The sequence below is a fragment of the Convolutriloba macropyga genome, chromosome 7 (assembly GCF_964194025.1).
Source record: "Convolutriloba macropyga chromosome 7, txConMacr16.3, whole genome shotgun sequence".
NCBI lineage: Eukaryota > Metazoa > Xenacoelomorpha > Acoela > Convolutidae > Convolutriloba > Convolutriloba macropyga.
In genome coordinates this window covers 315,162-335,320 of record NC_134474.1, presented here as the reverse complement: position 1 = coordinate 335,320, position 20,159 = coordinate 315,162, and the positions used below count along the sequence as shown (strand labels likewise).

Here is a 20,159-nt window from a genome sequence, read left to right as displayed (position 1 = left end):
CAACGTCCTGCAGCTGTTGTTATTGCAAACAGAGTTGATTCAAACATTTCAGTCAACTTTCGTAGTGATAACAACAGTTGCGAGCTTTCTGATGAAATCAATTACAGAACCCACAGCAACCACAAATACTATGATAGTTTCTCTTCTTTTTGAAATTATTCTGTTGTTTGCGGCACACTCTGTCATCTGTTTTCGCCACTTCCTTGCCTGTTTTTTATCTCAGTTTTTCTTTCAAAGGTTAGGCCAATTTTTGAAGTTGTTTATTCGTTATTTGAATCTCCGTTCCCTCGGTTTCTGCCATTTCAAATGTTTAAAAAGTTTAAAATCCTTCATTCTAAATTTTTTCATTTCTTTAAATTCTCTAAAATCCTTTATCCTGTCATGTCTAATTTTTTTTGCTTTGTTACAGGGTCTGGTTTTGGCAGTGTTCAATTCAAAATTCGGCAAACTGTACTGTATGTTTTTGTGGTTTACTTGCTTTTTCTCGCATTTTCCAGTTGTTGCTCAAGTTTTTTTATTCTTACTTATGTGCTTTGTGTCACACTCTGCTCTCTGTTTTTGTTGTGTTTTGCTTTTCTTTGCTGCCTCTTTTGCTCTTTCTAATTCTGAGAACAACGTGCTTGATTTCTTTTCAATGACCTTTGTTGCGTTTTTCTATGCATAGCTTGTTTGCATCGACCACTGGATTCACCCAATTCTTACCCCTCTTTATCAAAGTTCAAATTTAAAACATGTAGATGCCTAGCAAAAAACCGACCATTTGCAGGGCTCGAGCTTTTCGAACGTTCTCTTGCGTTCCAATTTTAGGGGACTTATTATATGTAGCGTCTCCGATAAAGTTGGAATAAGACAACTTTTTAAAAGCCACAGGTTAGAGTTCAAATTTCAAAATTCAATTTTGAAAAAAGTAGAAAAAATTGCTGAATGAAAGTTTAAAGGACAAAAAACGTTGACATTCATATGATCACATTGGTGTTCAATTGCACGTTTTTGGCGTTTTTCGGACGTTCGCTTATTTCAGCTTTATGGGACAGATTGTATATTAAAAAAATGGAGCTCACGTTCGAAAATATCCAGACGTGCAAAAGAACAACAAAAAAACAGAGCTCTGCATGTTTCATATGTTGAACTTTGACCTTTCAAACATTTGCGAGCGCTTCAACTTTATGCTACGGTCTATAGTCAGTGCCATAAAGTTGCAACGCTATCGAACGTTTCAAAGGTCAAAGTTCAAATTTAAAACATGCAGATATCTAGCAAAACACTGCCCATTTGCATGCCCCGAGCTTTTCGAACGTTCGCTTGCGTTGCAACTTTATGGGACTTACTGTATTGGTTTATCAAGGTCATCTTTTCGAGATTTTTAAACATTAGTAATTTTGATGGTCCGTTTTATATACAATCCAATTATTGAAAAATTTGTGTAACTACGATATAGGGGCGTGCTTGAAGTGTTCTTGTGTCAAAAAGTTATTTAATATTGGAAAACTATAGTTTGAACAGTTTGGACAGCATGACACAACAACCAGGTAGGCAAAAATCAACACCCACCCCACCCCCTCCTGAACGGTCCCCTATCCCCTCCCCCATGATTAGTGGTGAAATCAAGAAAATCGGTGGAATCTATTTGTCAGCATGGAAAAATTGGGTCTTTTCGAGTATAATTTTCGAGGGGTAGATTTGTTGCACTTGTATTGGATATCCGGTTGTATTAGCCGTTTTTGTACTAGCCGTCACTTTGATTAATAACCCAAAAATAAATCCGAAATATCTGATTTGACGAACGTTGAAAAACTACCGGTCTTCCCCCGCAGAGATTGCCATAATCTGGCCAAAAATTTTGATGGTTTTGTCGGAAATACTGAATGGGAAACGCAACCTCATGCCGGCCCAATGGGTTCATATTTTCTATCGCCCCTCAGCTCATCAAAGGGTTGCAATAATTTATTGCACTCTCTCCGCCCGCCAGCTCGATGGTTCATATTTGCGGGCGCTGGTAAATAACGGAAACAATTGCATTTTTATTTTCGATTTTTGTATTGACAGGGTTTGTAAGGGGGATAGTGACATAGAAATATTTTAAATTGGGGAGACAGGCGACAACTATTGCATAATCATAAACAACTATCTTCATTTAAAAAAGGTACTAATATATTTTTTGATCTGGATAGGTGCCGGACTTTGAACTATTTCAGGCAACAGAGCTGCAAACTTGGACAACACTCTCCCACCCCCTCTCACCCCTCTAAACTCCACTGCACCTAACGACGAACACTTCCAGCTTACCCTACGCCCCAACTACCTGTCACCCTCCACACACGTGAACACCCCGGGGGGTAGTAGTACCAATACAACAGCATACAGCAGTGCATCGGGGGATAGTTCTGTGGTTACTAAGCAACCGGTCAGATGGTTGATGGCAGAGACTCCGGATGTGGTTCCAACACCTGCCGAGGCATCTGCGGGAGTTCAAGTTTTACACGTAAATATCCGGAATATTCATTTAACTAGTATCATAAAGTATTCCAAACCTGTGCCAAAATATGCTCATTTATCCGAAGGTTTTCATAAGACAATCTAAATAATAGAAAAAATTCTCCGTGCCCCTGTACTCTAAACGACAACTTTCAACCCAGAGCAACGAAAAGATTCGTGGAAACTCAAAGACTATCAAGAGGAACTTTGAGGAGACTACCAAATAATTGAGTTCTGGTAGTTTTTGTATCAATTTATGGTGGACTGGGTAGACGTCTGCTGGGAAATTTTAAACCTTTTTCTGGTTCTGTTGGAATCCTAATTTTATTCTGAAAGTTCTTGTGCAAGGTGCAACACAGCGTTTTAATGATTTTTTAAAAAAAACAGTATTTTCCGTTTCCAAAGTTCAAAAAGCTATTTGATAAACCACGAAAACAGTTCATTTCTTAAAAGTTCTTTGATAACGCGCGAAGTAAGGAAAATCTCCATCCAACAATAAGAAAAGACTTAAAAAAAGACTTACAAAAATGGTCTGAGTTAACTACACTCAGCTTATTTTTGGATTCTGGCCTTGTTTTGCTGTCTACTTTTTAATTTTCTTTTTGCCGTTTTTCATCGATCTCGAAATCTTTGCAAACAGCAGTCGAGAGTTTATTCAAAGAGCTTAATGCCATTACTTAATTGATTCACTGGTCACTCGAATTCCTTGGTTTTGTTCGCGTGAGTTTTTAGTGAAAGCAAAATGAGCTGACCGTGGCATCCTGACAATGGGACAAAAATTTTGCATGTTTAAGGGACCTCTCGAAGCGCATGTTTAAGAGCCGCAGAGAGCAGCATGCTTTCAAACCTTTATAGCCTCGTGATGCCTGCAACTTACTAAGAGTCTTTTGTGCCAGGTCGGTTCTCATACATCTAATTTGAGCCTTTTAGGTCATTGACCACGTTCGACATGTTCGATTAATCATGCTGCTCTATGCGGCTGTTAAACATGCACTCCGAGAGGCTCCTTAAACATGCAAAAATTTTGTCCTATTTAAGAGCTCACGCGTTTAATATATAGGATAGGATATCGAGAGTGGTCAATGACCTAAAACGCTCAAATTAGATGTATGAGAACCGACCTGGCACAAAAGACTGTTAGTCAGGTGCAGTCATCACGAGGCTATAAGGGCTTGAAAGTATGCTCGCCCAGAAGGAGGATTTACTGAACTGGGTACTGCGTGTTTAATTGCTCCGGAACGAAGTTTGAAGTATTTTTTGTAATTGTGTTTTTTTTGAAAATCATTAGCTCTACAGATATTGAGCAAATATAGAACTATCATAGCGTTCAATTAAATTTTTCACGTGTTATTTTTTTATATTTGCGTAATCTTGGATGCTCGCAATCTGAAATATGTTCAATATGATAAAAGCGATAGTGAGAAAGGATGGTTTGTGGTGGTTATTGCGCAGTTCTTAAGATGGAAGGCTGCTAATCTGAAGTTTGAAGTATTTTTCAATTACCATTATCCATCAAATTGCTATGATATTAAGTTGTGCTTTCTAATCTTTCATTTAATATCACTCGAAATTGAGCACAACGGTCAACAGTGCTCCTATCGTGACATCATGCAATCTAGCGTCCTTAATCATACAACCTAACGTAATAACTGCGTTTCGAGACGCGCTTTACCATCATTTTTAAGCTACCAATAGGCACATTTTTTCGCTGATTAAGCATGCGGTATAGTAAAAACAAGCAAGTCTTTGAAAACCATTGTCAACAAATTTGCTGCAGAAAGAGCAAAAGACAAGTGCAATACGCATAGATAGTTGAAGTGGTGAGACCTAAGGCTGTTGAACGAGAGGCAGGAGTTCGAGCCCGAATTGGTTCGAAACAAAAACCTTTACTACTTTTAAACCTTCTATTTGTGTAAGTGATTTCTTGTTATGGTTTTGCGGGCCAAATTTTTGAAGCGAAATGTTCTGCACACAGATTCCGAAGCTCACATTGCTTCTATTCCGAAGCGTCATTTTGTCTGTGTGGTATGAATTCTTTGCCTGGCAACTACCTCATGTATGCAAAAAAAGTATATATCCAACTGAGCGTGTTCTAAAAGAAAATCTCATTAACAGCGGAACTCACTAGAAATGGTTTTAAAGTAGCATTTTGAACAAACTTCTAATACGAAAACCTATTTGGTTTTTAGAAAAAAGTCATTTTAAATTTATCAAGAGACGTTACTTTAATTATGCACATTTGTAAATAGTAAACTTAACAAGTTTCTACTTCCAGACTATGCAAGGTTTTGCAAAAAAGTCCGATTAATTCAATTTCAGATTGTCATTTTACTCTGTTCAGCTGAATGTGCTTCTGTGCATATCTTCGAACAGATTGTTTCGAGTCTCCGAGAACTTCGTTATCGCCAATTAGTTTCCAGCGGATAGAATCTGATTTCTTGCTCCTATGAAAAATTTAACAAGCGTGCATATTGATAGTAACAAGAAGCCCGTCTTGCTTACTGACTCTCGGTTGCAAACTCTAGGACTGTTTAACGTGCCATTAATCCATAAATCATAAAAAAAGCTGCTATCAGAACCCCTAGTTGGGCAGCATGCTGTCGAGGTTGAATTTTGCGAGGGATTATATAGATCGAATCATGATTCTTCAGCCAAAAGGTCTGCTGATTTTAATACTGATGTCTCTTGTACATGCCTGCCTGTACGTGTAAGAAATTTCTTTTTGTAAGAATACCGAGAACGCGGTGAAAATAATTCACCGCGATTCACCGCATTCACTGCAAAAAGATGCAAGAAATACGCGGTGAAAATTATTTATTTTTTTTCACCGAATTTAACCGCATTTCTTAAAATTCACCGTCTAACCTCGGCCCGGGTGGTTGTTAACAATTGCGGCCGCTGCTACCACCACTTTTAAAAACTCAATTATAAGTTTATTACGTTTGCACTCTCAGAGTAATTTAATTGTTTCAAAATAACTGAAAACTCAAACTGAGAGCAAGCTTTGATTTTTATCGCAGGCATTTTTTTATGTCAAAAACTGCGCATTCGTTCAAAAACCATAAAATTTTGAGCCGAAAAATAATCTAGCCAGCCGCTAAATTTTGAAACTATATTCAGTTATATGTAGTTTTTATGTTATAAATTAGCTTCATATCAATACGTTTTGAAACGTTTAGATAGGATCAATTGTGATTGGTCGAGGAAAATGACTCCTGACTTATTAGCTGTCGCTGTTGGAGCTGAGCTTAAGGTATAACAAAATTGAGTAGGAAGTAAAAATTCAGCGCAGATTCAAAACAGATCCAAATAAGTTCGTAGAACGAAAATAATTACTGTGTCCTATTTTTATCCGGATTATCCATCCCCTTAACGAGGACACTGTATAGCAAACCAGAAACAGCCGCGTGTGCCACGTCAGCAGAAAAAAACCGCGTATGCCACGTCAGCAGAGTTATTTTGTCAGCCTAGCAACTCCAGCTAGCACATAAACTCAGCAACAAAATTATTGCAATAATAGTCTTGAGCAGTATAACTGTTAGTGCGTCTTGCCAAGCCGAACACTTGAGCAGTATAATTGTTAAATTGATAATGTGTCTTCATACCAAAAATTTGTCTTCAGAAATATTCTATCTAATATTGTGTCTTGTATCGAAAACGTCTCGAACAGTGAAATCAATTTTCTGTGTCCTGATTTCCAATCATCAACTCGTGAGTACTCTACGAAAATCGCAACACACACGCACACCTAGGATTGAGTTAGAAACCAATTTTTCCCAACACCTCTCAGGCATATGTTTTTGCCTTAGATTTGTATCATCAAAACTATTGAACTGGTAAACATGTAGAGATCCCGTATTGTGTGACCTGTGGACCCAGTTCAATTGAGAAAAAATCCAAAACTAGGTTAGTTAATTTAGTTAATGCAGAGGTAAGTACAGCAGAACGGATATGCAGTTACAAAAGCAAACTGCATAAACGAAGTATCCAGACAGATTTTTGTAACCACTCAGAACGAACTGGGCGGTGTAAAAACTTTCTTTGTGAAAGACAAGGAGAGCAGCCGTTACATTTGGTCCGGCGACCCGGAAAGTGGAATAAACTGCTGTTCAATTTAACAAATTTAGTGCCAAAAGCATCAAATAATAAAACAAAGCTCAACAGGCAATTCAACGACGCAAAGCGAATTAGACAAACTGCATTAGAAGTTGAATAGCAAGGCCTAACTAAAACAAATAAACAAAAGTACTGTAGAGAATCAAGCTGCAGTCCCAAAGTACAAACGAAGTGACTCCGTCACAGTCAAGACATTTTGCATAGACATATTAGCAACTGCCAAAAACCACTCGAAGCAAAAACTTAGGAGGGCCAGGAGCTAATCAGAAACACCGATAGATCAAGGAAACCATTTATCAACAGCTACTGAAGCTTGACGACTCTCTTTGCATTGTTCTGCGGAAGCGAGCAAATGTTCTTCGGGATCCCGAATTGTTTGAACGTTACGAAGCCCAACGACTAAACTTGTTACAAACATTAAACGCAGATTGGTTACCATACATTCACGGAGAAACAAACTTGACGGATCAACAGAATCAAACCGCACAATTGACAAGCGATGCAGAACCAACTACCGCTAAGTCTTCGGTCTGTTGTAGGAGTTTCTCAACGAGCTGGTGAACATGGAAACCCAAACAGGGAAAATGATTCAAAGGCGTCTTCCGATAAACGAGCTCAAAACGCAGAAAAATTTTCGGCTTCAGAGAAGACTTTGCATCAAAAATGAGGTTGCAGAAAATTGAAATCGAATTGAAAACGAAAGAGCTTGAAATGGAGATGCAACGTTTTGAAGAAGGTTCACTGAAACTGGAATAGGAGCAAGAAGCTCTTAACGCCAGTGCATCAGATTCTGATGATAGTGCAGACCCTAGTATTTGAAGCAGGTCTGCATTCAATTCGAAAACCCCGCAAAACACATGATGTTTCCGGTTGGCTCGATAACCCGGATAAATTCTCCAAATTGCACGATTATAGTTTCTAGCGTGCGTAAACCAGGAGCGAAAACAATTATCCCAGAGTAAGCTTCAATCGCGAAGGTGCAATATGTTCAAAGCAACGGTTCACCGTCGCGATATACCTAACTCAGAGAAAATGAACCACTTGAAAACTTTTTTGACAGGTAAAGCAAAGTCAGCTATATCAGGAATGGGCTATTCGGGAGAGTTCTACTCTCAAGCGTGCAAACTCCTGGGAAGGACGTTTGGGCGACCTTACCTAATTGTCGACGCTCTTTTTAACATATTGCGCAAACAACAACCAATTCGAAGGCACAACTCAACGGCTAAAACTAATTACTCAATATCAATCAGCAACCTAGTAAATGTACTGAAACAATATAATTATGAGGGCGACAAGTGAAAAACTTGCAACTGAAAAACTGCCCCAAACTTGAAAGAAAAGTGGTTCTTCTTCGTTGACGAGTGTCAGGAAGATAGACCCGACCTCTTCTTGGAAAGTGGTTAGCTCTGTGTCCATGAAGGAATGCCATCAACCAAGAGCGATCCCAAGGAAGATGATCGACCAAAGCTAACAAAAAAAACGATTCCTAAAATCGTCAGATGTTAGTGCGAGTTCGAATAAGAACGAAACGAAGCAAATGCAAAAAACAACTGTCCACTAGCGGATGGCACTCTTAAAATATGGAACTGACCAATATTTAAGAATATGAATGTCGCCGATCGCTAAGCAGCAGTGAGAAAAGAACGCTTATGTTATGGATGTCTGGGGAAAGGGCAAGCAATCAAAGACTGTAAAGTCCACCCGTATGCTATAAATGGATGTACCAAAAACCAAAAAACAAAACAGACTGCTACACTCAGAAAACCAAATGAACGAGGGTAGTCACGCAGTTAACGTAAGCGCAGCAACAATCAACCAGAGTAACCAAGTTACTAGTTTTCGTCAAATAGTTCCGGTACTGGTTCAGAGCGGTTGTAATAGGTTGACTACCTACACTTTCTTCGATAGTGGGTCAACAGTATCATTCATCGATCAAATTGTCAATGATAACTACAAGTCAAAAGCACGGTCGTTACTTTAAACATAGCTGGAACACATGGGACGCGAGATTTGAGGACAGAAGATAGGTCCCTATCACAATAAAGGGACTACATTCAAAGGTGCATTCGATGAAAGCGTTTGTACACCCATCAATCTCGTTGGGAAACACATGATTACAAAAACTGAAGAACAACCTCAGACTCCTGCAATTTCTCACTAACATAACATTCACCTTGATGGAAGTAGGCATCATACTTGGACAAGATGTCTACGAAATTCGAAAGTCCTTCCATTGGACTAAAACATTCGAAAACGAAGTGAGCCTTTTGCCGTCTTAACAGAATTAGGATGGGTAGTCAGTGGTCCCATGACAGGCAAGAAAATTCAATGTCATTTCGCCTCCACGGAAGATATGAAAGTGGCAGAAAATATCCAATCATGGTGGGACATAGAAACTTATGCTCCCAAAATAAATGTAAGTCAATCAAAGAAAGAGAAAACTCAGACGATTCTGGAGAGCACAACAAAGTTTACAGGCGAGCGGTACGAAGTGGTCATGCTCTGGAGTGAACCAGAACCCAATCTTCCAAACAACTACGCTTCGGCACATGGTCAGCTCTACTTACTGGAACGAGACCCAAATTTAAAACAATTGTAAAAACAGTCAATTGATTCAGATGTTAAAAAAGGATTTGTGAAGATCGTTGGTAAATTGGAAGTCAAAGGAACATTCGGAAAGGAATGGCATTTGCCACACCGTCCAGTACTAAACCCCAACAAACCGGGTAAAGTTCGCCGTGGTTGCAACGCTGCTGCAAAATACAAGGATATATGCCTGAATGACAAGTTGTTAGTCGGACCCGATCTACTACACGGATTGATCGGAAAAATATTTAGATTTCAAGAAGGACCAATAGCCCTAACCGCAGATATTGAATCAATGTTTCTGCAAGTGCAAGTTCCTGAACGGGATAAAAGCTGCTTGAGATTCCTGTGGCGACCAACAATGAACGAACTTGTGCAAATTTACGAGTATCAACGTCATGTTTTTGGAGCAAAGAGTTCACCAACATGTGCAAACTACGCTCTGAAGCGAGTAGCCATCGATAACGAGGAATGAGTTCCCAATTGCAGCAAAATCAAATTTAAACAACTTCTACATGGACGATTTCATCAAGTCGGTCGAAACACCTGAAGAAGCGATCAAAGTTTTCAAACAACATCAACCTCTTCTCTCAAAACATGGATTTGAACTGAAGAAATGGATTACCAACAGCGACGTGGTAAACAAAGCAATCCCAGAGGAATTAAGATCCATCAGCAGCACAAAGCAGGTTGAAGTAGAACCCAGCAAGGAAGGTTCATCCGTGCTTGGGCTTCATTGGACGATTACCGATGATAGTCTACAGGTTTTTAGAGGTACAAGCAAAGAAGTTCAGAACCCAATCACCCAAAGGAAGATCTTATCTCTAGTTTCATCAGTGTTTGATCCTCTTGGACTGCTCGCACCGTTCAGTGTTCATATGAGACGACTCTTGAAGAGCATCTGGACAAAAATGGACAACATTTGGACAACTCAGTGAACCTAACGAAGAAGAAGAGTTTCTGAAATGGAAAGAACAGCTTCCAGAAGTAGCAGAAACCAGTATTGATAGAAGATACTTAAGCACAGCCAAGGACAAAAGGGAACTTCATGTGTTTGCCGACGCATCTGAAGACACAATGTGCGCAGTGGCATGCCTACTTTCAAAGTCCAAAGGAAACTCAGCAGACTTAGCATTTGTAATTGGAAAGTGCAGAGTTGCACCGATGCGACACCTTTCCATATCAAGCTTGGAACTACAAGCAGCAGTGTTGGCGGTGAGACTTAAAGAACAGATAGTGAAGGAACACCAAACAAAGATTCACAGTTGTAACTTTTCGACAGACTCCACTACTGTTCTGCAATGGATTCATAGCTCCCACTGTAAGCAACAGGTGTTTGTTGCAAACAGAGTGGCTGAGATTTTGGATACAACTAATATTTCACAGTGGAAACATGTGAGTGGTATTAACAATCCAGCTGCCATCAGGACACGAGCGATCAATGCTGACGAGCTTAAGAGGAGTGAATGGCTCACTGGGCCGGCCTGGTTGAAGCAACGAGAGAACGAACGGCCTGAACATGTGAATTTAACATTTGCTTTAGACGAACAAAACGACCAAATAGTCTTAGCAAAGGTTGAAGAGAAGCCGATAATTCGGTGGGAACGATTCCGCAATTTCAATCGAGTTGTTAATTCAATGTCAAACGTACAGCGCTTATTTACAAAACACAAACCGGCAACAAAAACGCTAAGTGTTGAAGAAAGAGAGGGTGCACAAGCAGTCACTTTCAGAAATGAAAATGAAAGAGATGAAATCTCCCAAGGATGAAAAGAAAACTCTAAAAAACAGCAAAATCCTCCAGATTTCACCATTCATAGACCAGCACGAACTTATTCGTGCTCAAGGCAGAATGGGTAAAACTCAATTGAACTTCGAAACCAAGCATCCAATACTGTAACGTTGGAAGCACCTTGTAGTTGAATTTAATTATTCTTGCAAAATGAACATAAGAATAGGCAATACGATGGTACTGAACATGTCAGAAACATAGTTCATTAGAAATTCCGGATCATAGGCATACAAAATGCTTTGAGATCGATCGAAAACAAATGCATTAGTTGTCGAAAGGAAAGAGCACAAACAAAGGCACCAGTAATGGCAGATCTACCTGAAGAACGATTAGTCGCATCAACAGTGTTCTCGAATGTGGGCGTTGACTATTTCGGACCATTCACTGTAAAGATTGGTCTAAGAAACGAAAAGCGTTGGTGCTGTCTATTCCCATGCCCTACTGTACGAGCGGTATATATAGAGAATGTACCAAAAGTAGACACTGATAGTTGTCTGAACGCAATTCTGCGATTCATTCCTCGAAGTGGCAAGCCGGTCAAAATGAATAAGTGATAACGAGACAAACTTCGTTGCAGCTGAAAAAGAAATGGAGTATATAGCTGCATGGAAAAAGGAGCAAAATAAAGAACATCTGATTCAACAAGGCATCAGATGGAAGTTCAAGCCACCTGCAGCACCACACTTTGGAGGAGCTTGGGAAAGACTGGTTACGAGTTGCAAGAGGGCGGTGTACGCAGTGTTGGGCAATCGATCAGTCACGGCAGATCTCCTGTCAACCAAGATGTGTCTTGTTGAACAGACGCTGAATGCTAGACCGCTGACACTGGTCAGTTCTGATGCTACTGAAATAGAAGCTTTTACTCCAAACCATTTCCTGCTTGGCAACAAGAGTCTTAGTTTACCGTATCTATCAGGTGCAGGGCAATTTGTTTATCATCGAAAGCTCTTCCGACAAACATAAGCTTACGCAAAGATTCCGTAAAGAGTACTTTTCAACGTTGAACAATCGAAAGAAATGGCAGACCACAAGGGACAGAATTCTTCAGCAGGGTGATCTTGTGTGGTTAGTGCAAGACAGTGAAAATCGTGGATTTTACAATCTGGGTCGGATAACCGAAACCCTTGAAGGTTCCGACGGAGTGATTCGATCTGCAAAAATCCGAACGAAAGATGGGTACTAAGAGGCCACTAGTGAAGCTCGCTCCAGTACTACCAACTGGTGATGATGTTTTCACGAAAGAAAACAGGGCTGGCGATGTTGGAGCTGACCTTAAAGAATAACAAAGTTGCGTAGGAAGTAAAACTTCAGCGCAGATTCAAAACAGATCTAAACAAAAGCGTAAGACAAAAACTATCACTGTGCCCTATTTCTATCCGGATTATCCATCCCCTTAACGAGGAAACTGTATAGCAAATCAGAAAACAGCCGCGTATGCCACGTCAGCAGAAAAAATTTGTTACTGCGTCTTGCCAAAACCAAACACTTGAGCAGTATAATTGTAAAATTGATACTGTGTCTTGATACCAAAAATTTGTCTTGAGCAATATTCTATCTAGTTTTGTTTCTTGTATCGAAAACGTCTCGAACAGTGAATTCATTTTTCTGTGTCCTGATTTTCAATCTTCAACTCATGAGTACTCTGCAAAAATCGCAACAAACACACCTAGGAGTGAGTTGGAAACCAATTTTTTACAAAACTTCTCAGGCATATATTTTTGCCTTAGATTTGTTTCATCAAAACGGTTGAACTGGTAAACATATAGAGATCCTGTATTGTGTGATCTGTGTACCCAGTTCAATTGCGAAAAAATCCAAAACTAAGTTAGTTAATTTAGTTAATGCAACGATAAGTAAAGCAGAACGGATATACAGTTACAAAAGCAAACTGCATAAACGAAGTATCCAGACAGATTTTTTAATCACTCCGAACGAACTGGGCAGTGTAAAAACTTTCTTTGTGAAACACAAGAAGTGCAGCCATTACAGTCGCTAAGGAGCCTCAGAAACAAAATGATCAGGACTATCAAGTCAAAAATAGACAACTTGAAAATTGAAAAAGTTAGTCAGCCCAAAATCTTCAAGATTGCGCTATTGCACATTTTTGTCCATGTTGGGGGTCGGTGTGGTTTTTGGCGCTTCAAGTTATATACAGCAAATGGTATCGTGATTACAAATCAGTGTTTGATAGGCATGGGTAGGGAAAGATGTCCACGTGGGCTAGCCAAAAAAAAACTGACGCCTTAAAAATTACGCATTTTGTTTGTTCGCTTGAAGACGTAGAACAGAAAAATCTATATATGCACCCTCCTGATTTTAACTGTTAACATTTTTTTTGATAATTTGTAAGCTCTATAACTTGTGGCTTTTTTTATTGTCTGCGCACTTGGCTTACTTTGCGTTCACAATCCTGAAACCATAAACCAAAATATTGCTGTGACAAGTTTAAATATAAATTAATGCAATTATCCTCTTTGCAAGTTGAATAGTTACAACCCCATTTTGAACAGCAGATGAGAAAACATTTGTTCGTGGGGGGGCTCGATGTGTGTGCACGCATCAGGACTAAAACTACAAAATTTTTGGGATCTATTCTGTTTCGTCCACTCCAGCTTATCTTGTGAAAACTGCGGCTAATGGTTTCATGTTTTCCTTGTTTTCTGCAGAAAAGCGTTTCAAAAGGCACTGGAAGTCACGTGAGAGTGACAAAAATTTTGATCATGAAGGTGACTACACAATGTTTGGGTAGGCGAATGTTTTGAAATACATGCGACAGCTTTGGCTGCAAAAACCAGATAACGTATTGCTTGTTTGATCAACTGTTGTCTGAATACAAAAGAAATTAACAAAAATTGATAAAAACTAGCAGCATCAAAACATTTTAACAACTCATTAAAAATTGACAAAAAATATCGACAGAACACGCAGCTCCGAGAGCATTCGATAACTTAAGTTTTTATACCCAAAAAGTTTGACCATCGGTCTCATATTGTTGCTTACTGCAGAGTTTTTATTTCACCATCTCCATTGCATTCGGTTTTCGTTTACTCGACAAATATATGTTACGAGGTTTCATTCTTTAAAAATTGATCAGAGAAATACGAACAAGTGAGCGGATGCAAACGCCGTTCCGAAACGGCGTGAGCGCATGCTAAAAATTTTTGTGCGAGCAGATTGAAAAATATTTCTGATTTGAAGATCAGTGATAAATTTTGTCATTAAACTAATTGTTCCAACTCACAGCAACTGAGTACACACCTGTTAGTTAGAGTAGTTTTCTTTGAAAATCTAGGAGAAACGTTTTCACACCAGTTACCAACTATCAACTTGCTAGTGGTCATTGAAAATAATTTTCAGAGTTAGTTTCATTAGTGTTGATTTTAGTAGTGTTCGACAAAATTGGGATTCGATAGCTCTACCAGAAACTACAATACAAAAATTGTTTACAAAATTGTTAGCAGAAAAACAATTGAGCAATGTGATAGTTGTAAGAAAGGTTACTGTCAGTACTATCAATCAGTCAACTTTTAGAACTAATTTTCTAATTGGACATCCAGTGCTTATGATAGAACAAAAACGCCCTGGTTTAGGTGCGCAACCCTAGACCGCTCTGATCAGACCATTTCCCAGACTTTGCCTTTGTATCAGATCATCGTGCGACCCAAATATTTCCTTCGACTCTGGTGCGACCCAAAATTTTTTGCGACTTTAGTGCGAGACCAACGCTCCCTCTGATCAGACCATTTAAGAATACATGTTATAATCCGTTCTTATTTGTTTAAATTATTCAATTCAATCCTATGTACTAATTTAAAATTTAATGATTTAGTATATCTTAAGGTTAGGCCAGAACTAATTGATAAAAATACAAACAGAAAGTCATTTTGAATTGCCTGCAACTTTTCTTTTGAATCATAAAACACTGATAAAAAACTGCAGTCAAATATTGTCAGTTAATGCTCTGTGGTCAGATTTTGGGGCAACTTATGTCCAGACTTTCGTCTCTGGTCAGACCGTAGTGCGACCACTGTCCAGACTTTCGTACAACCTATGATCAGACTATAGCGCGAACATTGTCCAGACCATTTTCCAGACTCTTATCAGACCGTAGTGCGACCATTGTCCATACCATTGTGCGACTCCCAGATCATTGAAGCGTTTCCCAGATCATGTATTTTATATCGCACCACGCCACCAATGTGCGACCCAAATGGCCTGATCAGATCAGTCTAGGGTCGTGCACCTAAACCTGGGTACATTACTACTTAGGACGAACTCTTTTTCCCTTAGATTGCTTGTTCGTAGAAATTCTGCGAATTGTTTGTAAAATTGTAGCCACAAGCTATACATGAGGCTCTTCTCGAAGTTATTGTTTAAATTGCAAAAACTGCAAAAACCCACTAAAAACTGCAAATTTTACAAAAATAAACCGCATTCATCGCTAAAAGATGCGGGCGCTTTGCGGTGAAAGTTTTTTCACCGCTATTCACCGCTAATCTTAGATTATTTTTCGACCGAACCTCGACCCGGGCCATAACTGTTGTCGGCGAAAGGAATGAGAATTCACCAAAAGAATGTAAATCTGAGCTCTGAGTTGTCTGAGGAGATGCAGTGTACATAGCGTAAAAAGAACTAGGACGAAGGAGTTTATCAATATCAGTTATCAAGCAATGTATCAGTTTATCAGTTTATCATATCAGTTTATCAGTATCAGTTATCAGAAATCACTGAGTTTGAAGAGAACTATGTATGTTCAAACAGGGCAGTTTTAACTCCGTGTCGAAGCAAAGACTTTAAAGAACTGATTGAATCTACAGAGCTGCACGGCAAACATTGATTTTTTCCTAAATATTTGCTTTCTTTTACTCAGAGCTCAAAAATTAATTTTGAATTCTTATAGAAGAAATCATTTTTGTATTCCTACTTGCTACAGGTTATTCCCAATTTGAACTACGAGGGAACAGCTAGAGGTGTGGGTGGGATGCTTGAACATCGGGACAGATCGGATGGTGGGAACAAAATGCCCCCCAAGTATTACCTGATGGAGAATGAGTGGGAGAGTGGTCTGTGCAGTGGGTGTTGTGACAGTCCTAGTCTCTCTTTGGGAGTCCTGTGCTGTCCACTTTGCTGCTTATGCAAAGTATGAACAATAAGTATAACATTGATTCATAACAATTAAATGAAGCCTATTAATGGAAGTACGAGCAAATTTGTTTACCCTATCTTACCCTAATTTTAAGGTAAGTTTCTGGCTGAGTTAAAGCAAAGTTAAGGGAATTTTTAAGCTAATGTTAAGGTAATTGTTTAATGTAATTTTAAGGCAAGTTAGAGCAAAATTTAAGGTTTTTTTAAGGTACTGAGGCCGTAACTTTTCAGGTAAAGTTCAGGTATAGTTAGGGTTAGTTAAGGTGAGTTAAGGAAAGGCAAATCTACCTTAACAGTTAAGGTGAGTTAGTATGTTTTTCGAGGTAAGATTGCCTCAACTTTATTTAGTGTGAATGCTCCTGTCAAATCTGAAGCAGCAACTGCGATGTTGATAAAACTTACTACGGTTGCTGTGGTCATACCACCACCCACAAAATTGCTGCGCGGAACTCTGCATAGTTTTGAAATATGACTTTTCAAAATTATTTCAATTTTCCTTAGGGTACTTCGGTCGTGCGGTAAATAGAGGAATTCGCCGGCTTCACATTCAATGAGCATTATGGGACCTAAAAAATGCATGTATTCAGTATTTTCCTCAACGCAATGTTTGATCATATCTCAAACCAATTTTGCAAAATAACAAGGTGAACAAATTGGGTCGATATTAAGCATTGTAAGTTATTGAGTACAGCAACAATCCAGGCATCCAGCTGAGTCCGGACGCAGACCTACTGTTGGCATTTAGGGTTGAGGATTTTGGGTGCATCATTTTCTTTTCAGTTGGTATGAAGAGCTCGTTCGAATAACGATTGCTTTGTTCTTCAGGCCTCTAACGACTTGAACGAGAGTCTTTTCGTACCACTGTGCCTACCACTACCCCTGTTGTCTCTCAGATCCAAAACCAGACATATCTACAGAATCAAGGGCAGTTTATGCGATGACTGTCTGACTGTCGTCTGTTGTCACCCCTGTGCTCAACTTCAGGTGCAGTTGCAACTGACCAAGTATCTCAATCCAGCCCAGACCTCCCGGATATGCTGATGAGGGCGAATGAGGACCCACATATTTTTATCACGAGTACCGTTAATCGAACATAGAAGGCGACTGTGCTTAGACTATCGACAAATACGTGAAAAGTTCATTGACCTCAGATTAATTTTCGGAACCAGATGTCGGTTTTAAGAAGTTTGTCGGAGAATTGAGTGATCAGAACGCCGGAATCGCAATTGTAATAATCGATTTACTTAATTTTATCTTTTAATTTATTAGCTGATTGTTGTGATCAGTGTTTGATGTGTAATAAGTTGGATATAAATTGGACAACTGTGAATTGAAAGCCATATATAAATTTTAATCCAAAATTCTATCGTCGTTAGATAATGTGAAAAACCAATTCATTTTTAAGGTAATATTTTCTCAATAAACTGTGGAATTTGAGGCCATCAGTTGTAGCGATTTTGTAATTTAAGATACGTCAAATCCCAATTGCAGAATTTTGGGAGTGAGAACAGGAGAAATTGCAGAATTTTGGGAGTGAGAACAGGAGAAATACATTTTAAAATTTCCATAGAAAGTAGAGAGTTGATACTGAACTGAAAATGATAAGGATTGGTTCTGAACCAAGAAATCAATAAATTCTTTCACATTTCAAAATAAATTCTTTCACATATCAAATTCTTTCACGTTTCAAACCATAGAAACTTTAAACAGTTAAGCCTAAAATCATCCATGATTAGACCATCTAGTTGTTACGCACCTGTAATAATCAGAAATTGCTCCGTAGTCCTGAAGCATTTGTTTTGAACATTTCAACTCCGTGACTATAGCAAACAGCGAAATCTTTTGGATGAATCTAATTACATAGCAATATTGGAAACATTAAATAAGGATAATCAACTGAAAATTCGCTCTTATGCGAAAAAAAGTTGAACAAAGCTGCCATTTAAGCTGTTTTCCCAATATTCCCATAAACTGATTATCAACTAGTTCATCTTACAATCCTGAAAAGCCAAGAAGAGATATCCATCGTCAAAAATTGCCTAAGCAAAAAAATATCTCGTTTTCACGATTGTATTGAGCTCATTCGCAGTAAAACGTTTTTAAAAAATTTTTTTATATACTTGAGCAGTATACTATTTTAAAGTTGTTCCAGAAAGTCAAAGATGGATAAAAATTGGTTCATCCAAACACAAGTTTATTTTGGGCATTTGGAATTTGAGGTTATTCTGGCTTCATTTAATAGGTTAGTTTTTGGAAATTGACTTTTTTTGCGAACCGACAAAGCAGTGAATGTTAAAAATTTCATAATCCGAATTGAAGTTTAAGAACTTGTTAAATTTAAATGATGTTTCGAGAAACAACAAGGGTTTAAATTTTTCAATAACGGTTAACCTGCACTTTAGAAAACAGATAGAAATGCAAAACTTCAAATTCGAATTAAACACAACTATTTCACGTTTGAGAAAAAAATCCAAAATATTGCTTTCTGTGAAGGCTTCATTTTAAAACAGTTTATTTACATCGGTTCTCGTTGAGTACATTGAAAATAAATTTATTTAGATAAATCAACCAATTTTTAGCGGAACATTGCAAAAACACTTGTAAAAACATTCAGATATCAGTTTTTTAACTATAATAGAAAAAAAGTAGGGCCATATCTGTTTTCTTGGAACGGAGTGAAGGAAATTTATTGGACAGTTGGTCGGAAAATTACATTGGCTCTGATGACCATAAATGAGATTAAAAAGTAAAGTACAGATTGTTCTTGAGAAAATGTCAGAACGTTTGATTCATGTATAACACTTCGTATGTATAACCACTCAAGATATCAAGATTCGTAATGAGAAGCTACAGAGGTTATTATTTCTCCATAATGAAAAGTAAAAGGTAAAGAACAAAGACAAAATTCACGGTGCGGGAAATTCTGTGCGAGTTTCATTTTTTGCCATTTCTTTGCTTAGGTAAGTTCTCTTGATGCCGTAGATTTTTTGCTGCCAATCTGCTGCTTCAAACATTTACGAGCAAGATTGGGGACTAAACTTTTTTTCGAGAAAATAAAAACGTGCATGAGTCTTTTAATAAGTCAAGCCATTGGATAAACATGTTGAGAAACCGCTAAGCTATCAGCAGGCCAATTGAAAAATATAAACTTTGCAGAAAAAAAACTGTCTAGTTTTTTAGAGAAAAAGTTAAAGGTATTTATTTAATCGTACATACTTAGGTGTTAATTGTTTGGCTCTTAATAGTTACCAACAAACAATAGAAGGGATGGACGCAGCAAAACTGATTATTAACAAATATCTTATGTGATTCAAAAGAGACAATCAAAAACAGGCAAGTAGGACATAAACCTGAAACTAGCAAAAACAAAACTAAAAATTTGATAAAATTGTTGAAACTTTGTGTTATTGTCTTAAAAACAAACAATAGGAAACCTTTTGCAAAAACTTTCAGCAGTCGGTTCAAGAAATTTATATCGACAACCTCTTCTCAGAGAAAAATAATGTCAAAAATTTTAAGGTAAATTTGCAAAAAACTGCAAAACTTTTAGTTAATTTTATTTGTTCATCTGGTACTTTTGTAGCTATAGTTTTCTTGTTGTAGTCTAAATAATAATCATCCTGGCCAGCAGATATAACAGAATTTGCGGCACATTTAAGAGAGATTAACACGACAGAAAGCTAGAGATTTAAAACATTCACAACAATTATTAGTAAAAAAAATTAGTGGTGGCGAACTGACTCAAAACTTTTTAGTGCTAAAGAATTAAAGCGCTCTCTGTGTCTCTGCACAAAAGAAAATAACAGCCAAATTTAAAAATGTACGTCTTTGGAAGCTTATTGAGCAATTTTTTTGAGCTGTTTGCTTTTTTCGGCGTTCTTGATTTGCAGACAGAACAGCACAAAATTTTTCTCGTCTGGTAATCATAAACAAATTTTACTTTAAATGTTTTTTTCTCAACATTAAAAATTTTTTTATTCTAAGTTTTGCTTATATCAATTAATTTTTTAGAGACCTCAAATCACAGTATTGCTATTTCGACCGG

At 38.1% G+C, this 20,159-nt stretch overlaps 1 protein-coding gene across 1 annotated transcript; it reads left to right on the top strand.

Annotated features, from left to right (window-relative positions):
- The first annotated feature begins 1,348 nt into the window (after nucleotides 1-1,348).
- LOC142342025 (PLAC8-like protein 1) lies at nucleotides 1,349-17,525 on the top strand. Its single transcript, XM_075393193.1, has 4 exons — nucleotides 1,349-1,529; nucleotides 2,196-2,482; nucleotides 15,903-16,109; nucleotides 16,940-17,525. Exons 1-4 carry the CDS (start codon nucleotides 1,514-1,516, stop codon nucleotides 17,153-17,155), a joined length of 726 nt encoding a protein of 241 aa, XP_075249308.1. The 5' UTR covers nucleotides 1,349-1,513; the 3' UTR covers nucleotides 17,156-17,525.
- The last annotated feature ends 2,634 nt before the right edge of the window (nucleotides 17,526-20,159 follow it).